General features: G+C 42.0%; 1 protein-coding gene across 4 annotated transcripts in view; it reads left to right on the plus strand.

Moving 5' to 3' along the window:
- Positions 1-11,064, plus strand: part of DLC1 (DLC1 Rho GTPase activating protein) — a 381,496-nt gene extending 370,432 nt beyond the window's left edge. For all 4 annotated transcript variants that reach the window (XM_032799001.2, XM_032799002.2, XM_032799004.2 and 1 more), the window contains 6 exons: positions 3,190-3,403; positions 4,766-4,880; positions 7,075-7,293; positions 8,053-8,270; positions 8,483-8,656; positions 9,315-11,064. In XM_032799001.2, coding sequence (XP_032654892.1) covers positions 3,190-3,403; positions 4,766-4,880; positions 7,075-7,293; positions 8,053-8,270; positions 8,483-8,656; positions 9,315-9,420 — 1,046 coding nt within the window. In that variant the 3' untranslated portion in view covers positions 9,421-11,064. The remainder of the gene's footprint in view (positions 1-3,189; positions 3,404-4,765; positions 4,881-7,074; positions 7,294-8,052; positions 8,271-8,482; positions 8,657-9,314) is intronic.
- Positions 11,065-16,890: the final 5,826 nt, after the last annotated feature.

A 16,890-nucleotide genomic window follows, 5' to 3' on the forward strand; every position in this document is an offset into this window, starting at 1 on the left:
ATTTGCTTCAAAAATTACTATGTCCTTTTACATCAGGATTGCCCAAACTTGTGACTTTCCTTCATCTTGTGTCATTTTATGCCCAATAGTAGCACTCAAACTTATGAAAACATTTTTTAATCTTACAGCTGCCATTTTATCACTTCTACTACTGGGGCCTAGGGTGGGATCCACAATGGTACTTAGGCACCTGAGTCCCAGTGTTGGCTCCACCGCAATCCATAAAACTCCTGCTGAACCCTCTTGGCACTTAAACTCCCTTGGTGCCTAGGGGCTTGTCTACGCAAACAATTGTTTCATGGCATGGTGGGGTGTGACTCTACCACACACTGGCCTGCCACAGACAAACTATCGCTGTAGACCCTGCCAATGTGCAGTTACAGTTACTTAGTGCACTTTGATCCAGTCCCGTTTCAAGGCGGGTTAAGATCAAGGTGGGTACCCTTAATCAGTGGCCTAGACAGTCATTTTCACACTCTCTAACCCAATGGCTATTTAATTTATCTGCCGTGGAACAGTCATTGGGCTAGAAAGGTGGGGGACTCCAGTCCAGTCTCCCAGTTCCATTCACTTTTTTATTTCTCCACAGTGGAATAGCTTCAGCAGGAGAGATTGCAGGAGCCCCACATATGACTATCCCAGAGCTCAGCGGTTAGAGCTCTGTCCCGAGAGGTGGGAGATCACTGTCCAAATCCTTTCTCCCCTTTTGGCAGAGGAAGGAATTTAGTTCTGGGTCTCCCACATCCCGGGCAAGTCCTCTAACCACCAAGTAGAAGTCAAGAGGTGGGTGGTGCTGCTGATGCTAACACCACCACAGCTGTTCTGCATAGCACGAGGCAGGTGCCTAACTCATTTAGCAAGAAATATCTTGGGCACCTCAGCAATCTGACTCCAGGTGGCTGGTTCCTGTTCATGGATCAGTAAGCAGAGTTAGGTGCCTATCTCCAAGAAAGGGGCAGGACTTAGCACACACCTCTCATTGACATATCCTATTAGCTAGCTCTGGCGCCTGGCATGCTGACTCTTTGTGGATTGAACTCTTAGGTGCTTATCGTCCTCTACAATGAATAGGGGGAGCCTGTGCCTAACTCGGCTTCGTGGATTGTAGAGTTATTCCTGTGAGTCTCTCCCCATCCCCCTTCCTGGTGCCTAAAAGTGAGGTGCCATGGCGCTCAGCGTTGCAACACTGAAGTCCCTTTGTGGATTCCTCTGCCCAGCTAGTGTACTGATGGGCACTCTATACATAGCATGGTTGGAATGATTTCCAGAATCCCTTGTTTTAGCATACTGTGTAGTCTAATTATCTGGAAAGAAACAATTGATCTCCCAGTAGGGTGATTCCCTTCATTTCAGTTTGATAAATTGAGTTCTGTACAGATTGGAAGCATTGTGTAGGGGGTCTTTTGGTGACTACACAATAGATAATCAGATCACACTCCAGTTCCCAATTTTCCCTCTGTGTTGAGCTGTTAAGATGAGAATACCTAACCGTTCCTTTGGAATGGGTGGGAGTCAGCTGTCATAACATTTGGATCCTCTGACCTCTTTGGGAGGCCAGGTTGATGGATACACGGACCTTGTGATTTCATGCTCTGTGGTCCCATTGTGTCCTCCTAGGCTCCATGGTAGGGTAGCTCCAATAGAGCTGTGCTGTGAAGGACTCTTCATGCTATCCATCTAGGTTTCATTACTGCCCTTGTCACCATATCTGAATGCCTTACACCGCCTTCCCCCAAAACTCTCCAGGGGAATTCTGCAGGGCTGAAGGAGATGTGCTAACGTGGACTCACTTAGCACCAACTGATATGATGTGGGATAGGGGTGCAAAGGAATGATGGCTGTTCAACTACCCTGGACACCAGCCCTTCAGAGAAATACTTTCTAGTGGCTGGTGCCAAGGGAAGTTTAATATGGTGCTACAAAAACTGCACTCCCCATTCAGTCTCTCCTTTCCCTGGGATTGATCTGCAGGGATTGCAGCTGCTCTGCTCATAAAAGGGGATGAGCTAGACCAGAAGTTTTGATATGCTGTCCATAGACAGCAAAATCCTTTGGAAGTTGTTGTAAATTTTTCTTCCATGTGTATGGCCAGAATTTCCCCTTCCCTGGGTATTATGCTTAGCATATTGTATCTGATTGTGCCTGTGCACCACTTGTAAAATGCCTTGAGATTATTGAGGGTGGGAGGCGGTATATCATATGTAAGATATTTTAATGTACCCTTTAAAACATTTTAACATCACCACCTACATCCATTTAAAAAAACCCTACAGTTTAGCTTATGCTCAAAGTGATACAAAATAGATGGTCTGTTAGTAATGAGAGAATTACAGATGAGACATACTGCCAAGTTTCTCTTGAGTATGTCATCAAAGTTTTGCAGTGCTAATGATGGTAGAAATGCCACATGATTCAGCCCCTCAAGTTGCCTTTTTGGAGATGGTTCACTGGTACTCACTTTGAGAAGCAGAGCTGGCCTGGGTTATTTCATTTTTTTTTTCTCCAGACTTTGTTTTTATAAAAACATGAGTCAAAATTTCCTGCCCAAGGTGTTTGTTGTCAGTAACCACGGAGCCATGTAATGGTATGGGGCTGCATGTCAGTGACTTTCTTTTTCCACCATGTGACTTTGAAAGATCTTTTCAATAAAACAGGCCTGTGTGTGTTTGGTGAAGCACTTTCTGGTATTTTATGGCATCGGTGTTGAAAAGGTTTAGTACCCATTTATTTATTTCATTTTATTGCTTCACTGATTTGTTAAATATATTTCCCTTGTGAACTTTTTGAGAGCTGAAGAATTTTTGCTGGAGTCTCTTAGCTAGACTTTGTTTCCATGTTTGACACTGTCCATGGTCATCAGTCAGACTTCTGCAATTAACAGCTCTTTTAGCAGAGGTGCAGGAGGATGTAGTGCTTGAAATTAAATTCTATTACAAATTGTGGTACAGGCACAACTTTTATACTGTTGAGTTTCTCTTGAGGAAGGAAATAACTGAGGGTAGGTAAGTTGGTGGCAATAAAAAAGAAAAATTCATTTGTGTGTTGCCTGTGACTAGTATGCCTCCTGCAGGAAATCCTTGCAAACCTGAATAAAATAGTTTGAAGCTGGAGTTTGGATTTGAATGTATTCATGCTTGTGTATGTGTGGAAAATCAGTGAGCTGATGAGAATATTACTAATATTATGCAGATGTGCCAAAGGATCAGCGGCTCCAGGCTATCAAGGCTGCTGTTATGCTTCTACCTGATGAGAACAGGGAGGTCCTACAGATTCTTCTCTATTTCCTGGGTGACGTCACCGCTGCAGTGAAGGAAAACCAGATGACGCCAACAAACCTTGCTGTGTGTTTAGCACCTTCCCTCTTCCACTTAAATACTCTCAAGAGAGAGAATTCCTCTCCAAGGTATATCTCCAAAGAGTGCAGGAGAATATAGTTCAGTAGTACCATTACGTGTTACTACTCCTTTATATCATTTAGCAAGTACTGGGATTCCCCTATTACAGCTACCATCTTGAACTTGCTTTGTAGTAAGTGAATTATCTCCACCACCACCACCTTTGATTACATTGGAAGCTTTAGAAGATATGTTAGGTGCAAAATGTATATTTGATCCCACTCTGAATTGCTGTAGGTATTTATAAAACAAAACTAACCTTTAGAGACTTCACAAGTGGCCAAGGAAATGCAATGTCCGCCCCACAATGGTAGCACCTGTAGCATAATGTGAACTCCTCTAACTTCTCCTGCAGTTGTACAAAAGTATTAAAATAACACCACTAGGTATCACTGAGGATTAAGAAGGCATGTTTTAGCCTCCTTACTGCATATGTCTTGCAGGGGTAATTCACCTAGTTCAGTTTTGCCACTATTCTGTGTCAAACTAGGTAATTAAACTTGAAATTCCCAGAGTTTAGGTCAAGCTAAAGAAGGAGTGGGTGTTATGAAGTTCATTGGGGCATTCCTTTGCGAACGGGTTGGTAGAAAAATGAAAGAGGTGGTCAAATAAGAAAGTAACGAGGTCTGAGGAGCAATAGATTTACCCTCATTCACTGGAGAGCAACATAGTTTACCCATAATCAGAATGGAGTAGTCCAATTAGTGCTGCTTCCCCATTCATTTTATACATAATCACACACTAACGCTGGTATTCAGATCACCAGCAAACCAAAGTGTTTACAGACAGGTGTTTGTTCCAATTTCTGCTTATCTGGGGGCTAATTGAAAGAAAAGCCTTTGCCCTAGGGATGAAAAAGTCACCAAATAGATTACCAGGGACTAGAATCACATGGAGGAGTTAGGCTGAGCATTGCAGCACCTAACATTTAGGGGCCCTGCCATTCAATGGAATTCAGAGCCATGAGTTGGGAGTGGGTGATAAGTGCTATTGGCAGTTTTTGAAGACATTGAACTATGACTGGTAACCAGCCTTTGAGGCCATGTTAGCAACAGCCCCACAGCTCTTTACTCTAGGTGGAGTCTCAGTTTTCCCATTAGGAACACTCCATTCTCTTTACTCGAACTGATCATGGTGTCAGTAGGAAGCCACTGTGGCTATTTCGAACTATGAACAAGTTTGCAATGGGTTAGGTATGCCTGTTCTGTGGCAAGTCTGCAGTAGCAAGAAAAGACGTCAACATTTAACTTTACACCAAATGTTTCTGTCCTAGGCAGCTCTGGTCTCTGCTATCAGGACATTAATTAGTATAACTGCACGCTTACCAAACCATTAACTAATACTGACTTGTTTATTTTCCTCCTCCGTAGGGTGATGCAAAGAAAACAGAGTCTGGGCAAACCTGATCAGAAAGATTTAAATGAAAACTTGGCTGCAACTCAAGGCCTTGCCCATATGATTGCTGAGTGCAAGAAGCTTTTCCAGGTGAGACAGCCATCTGTGAAACAAATAGAACCACTCGAAAGAGATCTATGAAAAATAGACAAGTTTTCAATGGAGAGCCAAGAGTCTCTAGTTTGTTTAAAGACTATATTATTAGACAAACAAATAAGCACCTTTAAAAAGCATACAGAATCGTAGGACTGGAAGGTCCCACTAGAGGTCAGTCCAATCCCCTGCACTCATGGCAGGACTAAGTATTATCTAGACCATCCCTGACAGGTATTTTTCTAACTTGCTCTTAAAAATCTCCAGTGCTGGAGATTCCACAACCTCCCTAGGCAACTTATTCAAGTCCTTAGCCACCCTGACAGAAAGTTTTTCCTAATGTAGAGCGGAAGAAGCATTTCTCGTGTCTTGCTCACAACACTCCTGCTAATACGTCCCAGAATGATTGATTGCTTTTTTACAACAGGGTTACATTGTTGACTCATATTTAGCTTGTGATCCACTATAACCCCCAGATCCCTCTTCACAGTTCTCCTTCCTAGGCAGTCATTTCCCATTTACTTCAGACCATTTCTCCAGATCACTTTGAATTGTAATCCTATCCTCCAAAGCACTTGCAACCCCTACCAGCTTGGTATCGTCCACAAACTTTTATAAGTGTATTCTGTGACTTTATCTAAATAATTGAAGATATTGAACAGAATCAGACCTAAATTCAATCTCTGCGTTACCCTACTCATTATCCCCCCCACTCCAGCTTGACTGAACCACTGATAACTACTCTCTGGGAATGGTTTACCAACCAGTTATGCACCTACCTTATAGTAGCTCCATCTAGGTTGTATTTCCCTAGTTTGTTTATGAGAAGGTCATGGGAGACAGTATCAAAAGCCTTACTCATGTCAAGATATACCAAATCTGCTACGTCCCCCTATCCACAAGGTTTGCTACCCTGTTGAAGAAAGCTATTAGGTTGGTTTGACACTATATTTGTCCCTGACAAATCCATGCTGTTACTTATTACTGTTACACACAATATATACATTTATATATAATACATATGTTTGTTGTAGGTGGTGCTGGTAGTGAGGACTGCAGTTTTTCCGATCCACAGGGTTCAAAAATTGAATCAGATCCCAAAGCATGAGTGTGGTTTAAAATAGAAGCCTTGGGCTAGAACCCAATAGCTGGGAGAAGGTGCTCCAGGAGGTGGGGCATTGGGATGTGGAACAGTGTGAACATGGCTGGGTGTCTGACTTGAGAACCCGCCCTCTGATTTGCAGAAAAGCTGAGCACTCAACTACAAATTAAAGTCAATGGGAACTGTACTGTGAACATGTAAATTGTTATTAAAAGTTGAGTACTCTGAAAAATCAGGCCCTATGCTTCTCAAATTTGAGCACTCAAAATTAGTGTAAAATTTTATATTTATGTCACGTCCTCATCTGTGAAATGGGAATAATAATACCCCTTCACCACATAGGGATGTTATAAAGTTGATTCATTAATGTTTGAGAAGTGCTCAGATCCTATAGTGGTGATTGCCATAGAAATGCCCATGAGGCAATTAAGTATTCTGTGTTTGGGACACAGTGTGATTAGTGTGCAATAAATGAGGCATGGGGCACACATTGAACAATGAAAAGAAATATTGAGTAGCGGTTCCTTTAGTGAGAACCATCCATTCTGTGCCCTGAATGAGGTCCTGTGTAAAAATAATTAAATAATGTAATTAAACTGTATGATGATGCATGCACACAATTAGATCAAGGCTTCATTAGCAATTTTAATTCTGGCACTTAACATGAGTGTTTGATTTTACAACTGAAGCATTTTAAATGTAGTTTGTATGCAATATGTATACATATACTGCACCCCTCCATGTCTCATTCACTGTTTTTTCTCATCAGGGTTGTGACTATATTTAGCTTTTAAATCCCAGTTGGCAGGAGCATGTAGCAAACATTTCTTTCAACAATTGGGTTTTTTTTTCCCCTTCATTCTTTATCAGGCTCTTTCTTGTCTCCGTTCTTTCATTTATACACTACTATCAATCTCTAAATTTATCCTCTGTGTTAATTGTCATCCTGCATGTCTGCAGTGGGGGGCATTCTGAGTTCAGCTGACTGTCATTTTATGAATTTTTGAACTGTTAGCTTTGACCATACTGAGTCCTTCAGAATATGAAGAAGCAGTTCTAGGATGATTATTCTCTTTCCGCAATTCCTAGATTCCAGAAGAAATGAGCAGATGTCGGAATTCTTACACAGAGCAAGATCTGAGGCCTTTAAGCCTGGAGGAACTTGGGCGAATCAACAGTACGGAACCCTCAGACTATTCTTGCTACCTTCAGGACTGCATGGATGACCTGCTTAAAGAGATAAAGGACAAGTTCAAAGGCTGGGTCAGCTATTCCACATCAGAACAAGCAGAGCTGGCCTACAAGAAGGTATATCATTGGAGTCCCAAGTTCACAACTCCCTGTTTAGTTGCCTGTTTTCTGTAGTTTAGTCTGGTACAGAATAGACCTTTCAATAGATGAGGGTATGGCAGAAAAAACAATTGGTAAAGTGCATCTGTATTCTGAAAAGTGATTAGGCAGGGGGAACCCACACACCCTAGTGGGTCTGCTGCTTTTAGGGACAAAAGTAAGTTTATTCCTGTTCATTCCACAGAGCCAGCACATCTAGAAGGCAGCTCACTGCCTCCTGTACTTCCTTGTGCATCATAGTCATCAAAATATTTACTGAACTCCATTGACAGGATCAGTTACCCCTGTGCCAACCTATAGCCAACAAACTTACAGCGATGTAACTGGAGGTATTGTTTGGCTTGCAAGAACCTTTATTACTGGTAATGGTGGGTAAGAAAAGCAGATTTCTTGCTTCTCAGATCAAGTTTGCAGAGCTAGAAGTCATTGAGAGGCAATAAAGATGGCACCACAGGGTGGTGTTCTCAGTTTTCCTTTTCAGTTAGAACCCCTCTTTTGAAGTTATGATCACTCCCTTTAGAAGGTAACTTAGAAGTTTGCACATCAATTCCATTGGGCCATGCAGCTTATTCTCATGCATGAGGTTTTCTCTCTTATGACAAGACTAATAAGACATGATGTTTTGATCCCTTTATAGTATGTTTTTCAACATTAAGAAATTAAGAAGGAAAAGTGTAAATTGTAATAGTACTCACACGCCTATGTTGATACTCCCAGGTGTGCGAAGGACCCCCACTCCGGCTGTGGAAAGCCACCATTGAAGTCCCTGCTGTGCCTGAAGAGGTTTTAAACCGTTTACTTAAAGAGCAGCATCTTTGGGATGAAGATCTCCTGGATTCTAAAGTAATTGAAACCTTGGACAGTCAGACAGATGTATACCAGTATGTCCAGAACAGCATGGCACCACACCCAGCCAGAGACTATGTGATTTTAAGGTGAGCTTTCATATACTGCAGCACTAGGCTTAAGGCAGAGAACTATCAAAATTTAAGAAAAAACATCTGGTTTACACTACTTCAGAAGAAGGCAGTTTGTAGACATGGGTATTTATGAAAACTCTAGCACTTTTTCTAAGGCTAGTAGAAATGTGTCCCTTTTCTTATAGTAATGTAAGGCAATTATTTCATGGTTTGTTTTTTTTTAACAGAACATGGAGAACAAATTTATCCAAAGGAGCTTGTGTGCTGTTAGCCTCCTCGGTGGATCATGACCATGCTCCAGTGCTTGGTGTTAGAGTTAATGTGCTTTTGTCCAGGTATCTGATTGAACCCTGTGGGTCAGGAAAATCCAAACTCACCTACATGTGCAGAACTGATTTAAGGTACAGTCTCCTGCTTTATCCCACCAGATTTTGGTGGCTGCAGTTCCTCTGGAGGGGTTTTGTTTTGGGTTGATTATGCAGCATTTGTACCCATAGGTGGCTCATATCATAGGCTCAGGAAGGCTATGCCTCCCCAAACAGCCCTGTATGGCCCCACCCATGCTCTGCCCAAGGTCCCTTCCTGCTTGCCCCTCCCTTTGGCCCCAGCCCAGGCAGGCTGCTTCTCTTCCAGGAACATGCTAGGGCAACAACCTGTGTGTGGACTCTCACACAGTTATTCAATAAGGTGGGTACATGTTTTGGTGGTTCTGTTCTTTATATAGTTGTTTTTGTGCCCCTTCACTTCTGGTAGGCATGAATATTTGAGAGAGAATAGTTGTATTCACACACTTCTTATATTAGTGACAGAGCCCAAGTTCTGATGAAGTCTTTTTTCTTTGCTCTGGTAAATCTGTGCATTTGATTTGGATGTTGTACAACATGAAAACTAATAACCGACCTCTCCAGAGAAAAGGTGTTTCTCAGAATTCTGTTCAACCAGGCTTTTTGGAATAACCAGTAGCGTAGCCAAGTAGATGTTCATTTGAGCGCCTTTGATATATTTTCTTTGAGTAAGGACCAGTATTGCTGACAGAGCTTCTCATTTACTTTGTTACAGGGGCCACGTGCCAGAATGGTACACTAAGTCTTTTGGACACCTATGTGCATCTGAAGTTGCTAAAATCAGAGACTCTTTCAGTAATAAAGAAGTAAAATCCACGTGACTACAACTACTCATCAAACCCATCATCAATGTACACATTCCTAGCAACTGAAGATTGTCGAATAGATGACATGCAATTTGATCTCGTATATTGAATTGGGCTGTGACCATCCCATACATTTTAAAGCTGCTTCCTGTCTGTGTAAGGTCTGTAGTATAGACCTTGACTGGAATATATAGGATGACTGTGTGCAGAATAAAATAAAAATCAAAACTGTATAGTGTACTATTGCTAGATGGTTTGAGTTGCTTCTGAGAAGCAAAACTCTTAACACAAATATATTATGGAATGGGGTGAAGATACTTCATTCCCATGTGCTATTAGCTTTATGTACATACTTATTTTATTTGTAATGAGTTGAGGGACTGGTGTATCCACTGGAATAGCTGGTACTCTTCAATGTGCTCTCACGGAGAGAAGCAAAGAAAGGTTTGCACAGAGATAAGTGTGAATGTGTGTAATTGTTGAAAGGAATAGCTATAAGCATGGTGTCTGGCACACTGATATGGATCCACAGCATGGATTTTAAAGTATTGGATACAGTTCAACCTGGAATCTCTGACTACCCAATGGACCAGCAGCAGCAATCCTTCATTCTTGCCTGTTTTGTGTTACTAACATTGTTAACCTCTAAGCAGTTGTTATAGTAGACGTGCTCTGTCTGTTTCATACCCACATGATCTTTTTAGGAGTGATTTAGCAAATTTACTGCAATACAGAAAACACTTGCAAACTATGTAGATTGAAGTAGTGTTGAAATTCTTCTCTAGTGGCCAAAAAAGCCACTAATGTCAAATTGTTTTATTGCCTAAAAGTGAATATTTGTTGCATTTACTCCTGGATGTGTTGTAATAATTGTACATGATCATGGTATGTTTCACTATATCCTAATGGTTTTTAAGAAGAAAATGTAGACATAGGAATCCTGATGGCAGGATGCCTAAGGCAGCAGACAGAGTAAGTTGACTAGGAAGATTCATAGGGATTTTCTCTCTCTCCTTTACCTGCCTTTCTGAAAGCTGCACATTAACATGAAGCTTTGAGAGCTTCAGTGTGAGCCGTTTAACTTTTTTTAAAACCCTTCGGATATTTCTCACTGACAATCATATTATGGACAGTAGGAAACCAAGAGGTCCTCTGGAAAAGGTGGTCTTTATGCAGGTTTTATTATAAAGTACGGATTTGATTTAGAGATACAGTATTATGTGAAAAATGTGTTTTTGTGACTGAGGGTATGAATGAGTTGCAAGGTGGCTAAAACTTTGTTACCATTGTCAGTATTATTTTTTTTAATGGCAAATGTATTAGTTTCCTCATGAATAAGGAGCCCTTCTATATTCAATTTGAAACTTTTTGAATTTGTAAAATCATACGGTGTACATACCAGTCTATCGTAAATATGTAACTTGCCCACAGTGTACTGTCAAACATAAGTAAAGAATGATAAAGATAATTATTTAAAATATACTTGTATTTATACCTCAGATATTCTTTTGGGTTTTCATACCTGAAGTTTTTTTTTCTTTCTATTGTAAATATGCTTTACATGATTAAGGTCTAAGAGAACACAAGAGGAAAAGGTTTATAACTTGGTATGTCTGTACAGAGTATAATCAATAAGTGCACTATTAAATGTTTAAAACTGGGGGGAAAAAATCTCTAGTGTCTTCACATCTTTTTGCATATAGTTCTTCTTAAATTCCTGCCCCTAATCTGCATTTCATACTAAGTCTTATCCTGAGAGATGAAATCCATGTGAGTTAAGAGCACACCAGCAAAATTGCTCCAGACCTTGCAGAATCATCATCATAAAGCATCCTCTACTCAACTCCTACTCAGAAGTAACCACTAACATCAAAGGGAATTTTTGCCTGAATGGGAACAGGGACTGCAGAATTGGACCCAACATCAGTACAATAGCTCCAGGAAGCAGAGTTCCTACCCTTGCTAAATAGATCTTCTGATTGAAAAATTACATTAAGATAGGGCTTCATGTAAAATGAGGTTCACTGCAACCAGGAAACTGCTGGCTGTCCAGGAAGTGAGAAAGTTCTTTTGAAACAAGAGGACACATGAATAAAATGTGAAAATCTGAGAAAGTTAAATCCTATGCACCAATGAAACAAACAGTCAAGCAATTAACAATTAAGGTTAATAGAAATACCACCTGGGCATCTGGAAAAAGGTTTTTTGGTTTTTTTTGTTTTTTTTTTTTTGAGGGGGGGGTCTCTACAAGGTTTTTTTGGGGGGTTGGTCTGGTTTCTTTTTTTGTTTGTTTTGGGTTTTTTTGAACACCAAATCAATATTTAAAATGGTGCTGCTAATTAAGAGGAGCACCTGCTTTAAAGCTTTTGATGAGCAGGGCTGGGTAATCTCAACTCATTTATTTTAATAGCTGCTCCTTCTCACTGGACCCATAGAGCAGTCAATGCAACATAGTGATAGGCATCTTGAACATACTTTTATTGGTCAGAGCTAAACAACCCTATTGCTTTTAAGAATTCTAGAATATTGCACTTTTCAGGTCAGAAGACCTTGACCTGTTTTATTCTTTAGCAATCCTCTTTTTGGGCTTCTACCATGAAGTACTTTTCCCCCCTACTCTTCCCCAAACTGTATAGAGTAGTAATCAATCTGTTAAGCAGCAAACAACACAAACTGATAAATGCATGATGAGATGTAAGCTGCATCTTCAATTTCAGGTTTTTCAACCCATGCTGAAGTTTACTCAGACCTTGTAGAGTTAGAACTAAACATGGCTTTTCTTCTTCCTTGGCAGATATGCCAAAAAAAATCCTGCCTCAAACATTTTAGACTAATTGGGACCTAAAACACTGAAACAGTGTTCCAGAGAAATCAAATTATTAAGCCCATCTTACTTCATTAGCAAAGTCAGTTTTCCTTCACCCTCTATGCCTAACCAGGTGTTTTCTTGATGTAGTGTTTAGTTACTTCAGGTTCAATTGCCCAACATTAGTCATAGTTCCCTCCTATTTTTTTTTAAGGTAAAGTAACACTCATACACCTTAACTCTTAGACCAACTTTCATTGCCGTCAACGGTAGCTTTGTGCAGGGCCAGCTCTAGGCACCAGCAAACCAAGCACATGCTTGGGCTGGCAGAATTCCAGGGGCAACATTTTTTTTTTTTTTTTTTTTTTTCCCCTGCTTCAGGAGTTGCACTCCTGGAGGGTTTTTTTTGGTTTTTTTTGCTTGGGGCAGCAAAAAAGCCAGAGCCGGCCCTGGCTTTGTGGCAGGAGTCCTGCATTGCACCGCAATGAAATTCCCAATACTTTATTTGCATGACAAGCTATACAATTCTTGCCTAAGTGTACTTCAGTGAGGATCAAGGTATTCTGTGCAATTCCCATTTGAATTTTTGAAAAATCAAGCAGGACATTCTCAGAGTTCAGTTTTTGGAATCCCATGAAGAGAATTTCCTAACACCATGAAGTTAGTTAATTTCAGTCAGTTCACCTTCAAGCATTACGTGCCAAATTCCCTCAGTTATTTGGAGGTCCTAAATGAAGTGATCAAAGTGGTCTCAGCTCAATTCTTGAGGCCGGGAGACCATCTCACAAACCAGAAGGGTCTAATTTGACTTAATAAGGTGAGGTGCAAGGAGGACCTGAAGACACACACCCCCTCTCTCTCAAGTCTGGGTTATATTACATGGTCAGTGGCCATGAGCCCTGTAGGCTGAGGTAAGCTGACTAATACTCAATGCTGAGAGATTTTGCAAAGGCACTGCAGGACAAGTGAGTCTGGGTTCCCAGAAATGGAGGCTGACAGCCAGAGGCTGTGTAAGCCACATGCAACCCACAGACCTATATCCAAGGCAGCAAGGGCTGCTTGCCATGCTGATGGCTTAGTTACATGTGAGGGTTGGGCCTGAGAATTGAGTGGCAGAGGAATAGCAGGGGCCAGGCACTTGGAGGACCCCTGCAGGCTCATGGTTGCTTGGTTGCAGAACATAGACCTGGCACAGGTTGCTGCTGCTGCTGTTTGCAGCCTGCTGGAATCTACAAAGAGCAATGCGCTGGTCCTAAGGTGACCAGATGTCCTGATAAAATCAGAACCATCCCAATATTGAGGTGTTTGTCCCAGTATTTTGCTCCGTTGGCAGCACTTTTTCTGGTCTGATGGCGGACCTCCCCCCCCCCCATGTCCCTATATTTTTCTCCTCTCATCTGGTCACCCTAGCTGGTCCCAACACCCCCAGCTGAACCGCCAAAGTGTCAGTTCTGCTGCAAATTCTGGCTCGTGGGACTGCCCAGGGCAGAGCCTCCATAATGTTTAGAGGTCTCTCTTCTCCAAGTACCCCCACCAAATTCAATTGCGGGTCACAGGAACCAGTGCACTGCTCTTGCTAGAGCTCTGAGGGCAGCAGCAGTAGCAGTGATTCACAGCTCTGGTTACCCTGAGAGAACTTCTGGCTTGGGCAGAGGCAGAGGTGAAAACTCTAGGAGCAGCAGCGCTAGTGCAGGGCCTGGGCCAAAGGGAGTAAATTACACAGCATGGAGCTGGGGAGAGTGGGAGAATGGGGGGAGCAGCATGGGGGTGCAGCACAAGGATGAGTATAGGGTGCAAAAGTGAGAGATTGTTTGTTTGAATGTGTGATGTTATAGCACATGAGCCCCAGTGCAGGTGTTTATTGTGGGTCCTCATCTTTTTGTTCCTCTGCCACTGGCAGATTGTAGGGGGAGAAGACACAGATCAGGTGGGGGCCAGTCAGCATTCAGTGACCCAGCTGACTGTTAAATCTGACAGTAGGGCGTTGTGCATGTTCCATGCTTTGGCAATGAATTGAATAGTAATTATCTAACACAACCTTTTGTTTGCCATTTATGGTGTTTTCATTGCTACAATGTTGCTATATCAATAACTTCAGTTGTCTTTGCTGAATAGCTTTCCTCATTATAACTTACTTACCCAGCTGTAGATAAAGCCTGCCTTGACACTTATACTATGAGAAATTCCTGAAAATAAGTGTTCATCTTACCCTTCATGGTCCTACAAAGTACAGCTCTGGGCTGAAAAATTTCTCCCCCTTTGCACCTCCACAATGCTGCTAGTCATTTAAAAGTAATAAAATTTATTTATAAAATTTATAATTTAGTCTCTTAGCAGCACCAGTCAGGCTCAGTGACTCATTACACTGGGACCTGAACAGACACCAAGGAAGAAATAATCCTTACCCCTACATGCTCTTAAAAATCTATTTTATTAAAAGTTTTTGAATAGAGGAGTACTCCAAGACAAGCAACTGGGCACTGCAGCAACTAGCTGTGGCAATGGTAAGACCATTCTTAGACTACTTCATATTCTGGTTTCAGCCCTCAGAATTCAGAGAAGAAAAAAAAACTATCAAAACTAAGTAAGGAGCTAGAGGGAGTAATCTCTCAGGAAAAATTAAAAGTAACCATATACAGTAAATATCCACAACCTGGCTCCCTGACAATTAAGGGAAATAGAGTAACTGTCTGCTAGTATTGGAAGATTATAAAACGCCAACCAGGAAGAGCAATGATTTAATACAAGGTAGAAATATATAACCTCAGAGCAATGGGATGAAGTTTATTAATGGAAAAAGTGAGTCTGAAAAAAAATCAGGAAAATTGTTTTCCAAGAGGTCCCTCTCCAAAAGAAATGGTGAAAACTTACACCATTTACAGGGGTGCTGGAACAATATTTATAGTGGGGGTGCTGCGAACCATTGAACGAAACTGTAAACCACTTCAAGCCAGAGAGTATGGAAGCAACCATCAGTGCTGGAACTAAAAGTAGTTATAACTGCATTGGACAAGACTTTTGCTGATATACTTGAGAAAAGTTAGAGGACACTCCTGCATTGGCCTCAAGAGGCCACAATGGTTCAATACAGCTTTCCTAGCTGCTCTTTATAGTATTCTATCTGACACTAGCTCAAACTTTACTAGCTAACAATTTTCACCTGAGCACATTTGGGTAAATCCTAGGCTGCACTTTCTTTCCTAGTGTAAACAAATTTGAATTACTCCCTTGACTTCCAACCTTAATTTGGTTTGATTCTGTGCCAATAGCTTTTTGTTTCTGTGAAGCTTTTGGTGTGATAGGAGAGGCATGAAAAGGTGTGTGTATTCATCTTGGTTACCATTACAGGTAGCACACTGATAGTTAAGGTCACCCAACACTTTCTGTTTAAGACTCAGTTTTCAGTTGTTTGTAACTTTGCCAAACTTTAACCATTTGTGTCTATGGCAGGTGTCTTTTTGGAAAGCTTCAGCTAAAGTGACCGGGTCTTGTAATAATGTCATCGAGAGAGTCAAGCACCTCCACGCTGTAGATCCAAGAGTTGAAATTTGGCATACAGGATTATCACTGGTGAGCTTTCTTCTGTTCCCCTGAAAGGTCACCCAAATTTTGCCAACTTATAAGCCTCTGGCAAAGTCTCACTTTGCACATGCTCAGTAGAGCCATGGATGAAATGGACAGAAAGTCTCAGGAGATGGAGCATGCTCAGTGCAAATGGAATCTTCAAACAGCTCCTATGTGCTGGCTGAACTAAGTGTAAGCCCCGGCTCTTAGTGTGATTGAGTGTGCTCCATCCCCAGGCTTAGCAGGGCTTTCGTTGCAGTTGCTCCTCCCAGTCACAAGAGCTGAGAGCAGGGAAACTCTCTCCTGTGTCTTCAGTGCTGCCCCTGTTGACAGTGATGAGGGGAAAGAGGGAACTGACTGACTCAAGTGCAGAGAGGTGAGGAACTGGGAGAGTAAGATACAGCGGGTGTGGGAGGAGAGGTAGGAGCTGAAGTGCAAGAGAAGATACAAGCAGGGGTGGGAAACCATGAACAGCAGCCAGGGATGGGGCAGGAGCCAAGGTAGTGAGTAGGGGCAGGAGAGGACCTCGCAGAATCAGGAGAAGAAAGGTTAACCCTCAAAGTAGAGTATACTCCTGTGACGGAGTGGGGAGCATTGTTGTGTGGGAGTTTTACTGGTACTGTCTGCGTTGGTGCTGGGATATCAGGGTGTGACTTCACTTGAGGGATGATATTTGAGCACATAACCTGAGCCTGGGAGGGCGTTGGGGCTAGGTGACACCTTCTGCCTGGGAAACTGGACAAAGGCTAGAGGCTGCTTCAGTATCTATATCTTTACTAGAATTGGGTCTGATAACTGCTAGTCTGGTGTGGGCAGGCCCTGGCAAAGGCTAGAGCTGCTTTCAGTAACTATTACTAGAATTGGTCTGATAACTGCTGACTGGGTGTGGGCAGGCATACATTCATTAACATCTGGAGCTGAGATTCCCAGGTTGCGTGCTTCCCTGGTCCCAGAAGGTCAGTGCAGTTCTCTGTTCTTCATTCTGTATACTAATCCCTGGCCCATCTTTCATGCCAATGAGGCTAGGGGAATTGTCTCTGCTCTCATTCTGTACACAAATGGAGATGTCTTAATCTTGTCACCCTTGGGAGGAGGCAGTGATTTCCCTACACCCC

This window comes from Chelonoidis abingdonii, chromosome 5, assembly GCF_003597395.2.
Source record: "Chelonoidis abingdonii isolate Lonesome George chromosome 5, CheloAbing_2.0, whole genome shotgun sequence".
NCBI classification, from domain to species: Eukaryota; Metazoa; Chordata; order Testudines; family Testudinidae; genus Chelonoidis; species Chelonoidis abingdonii.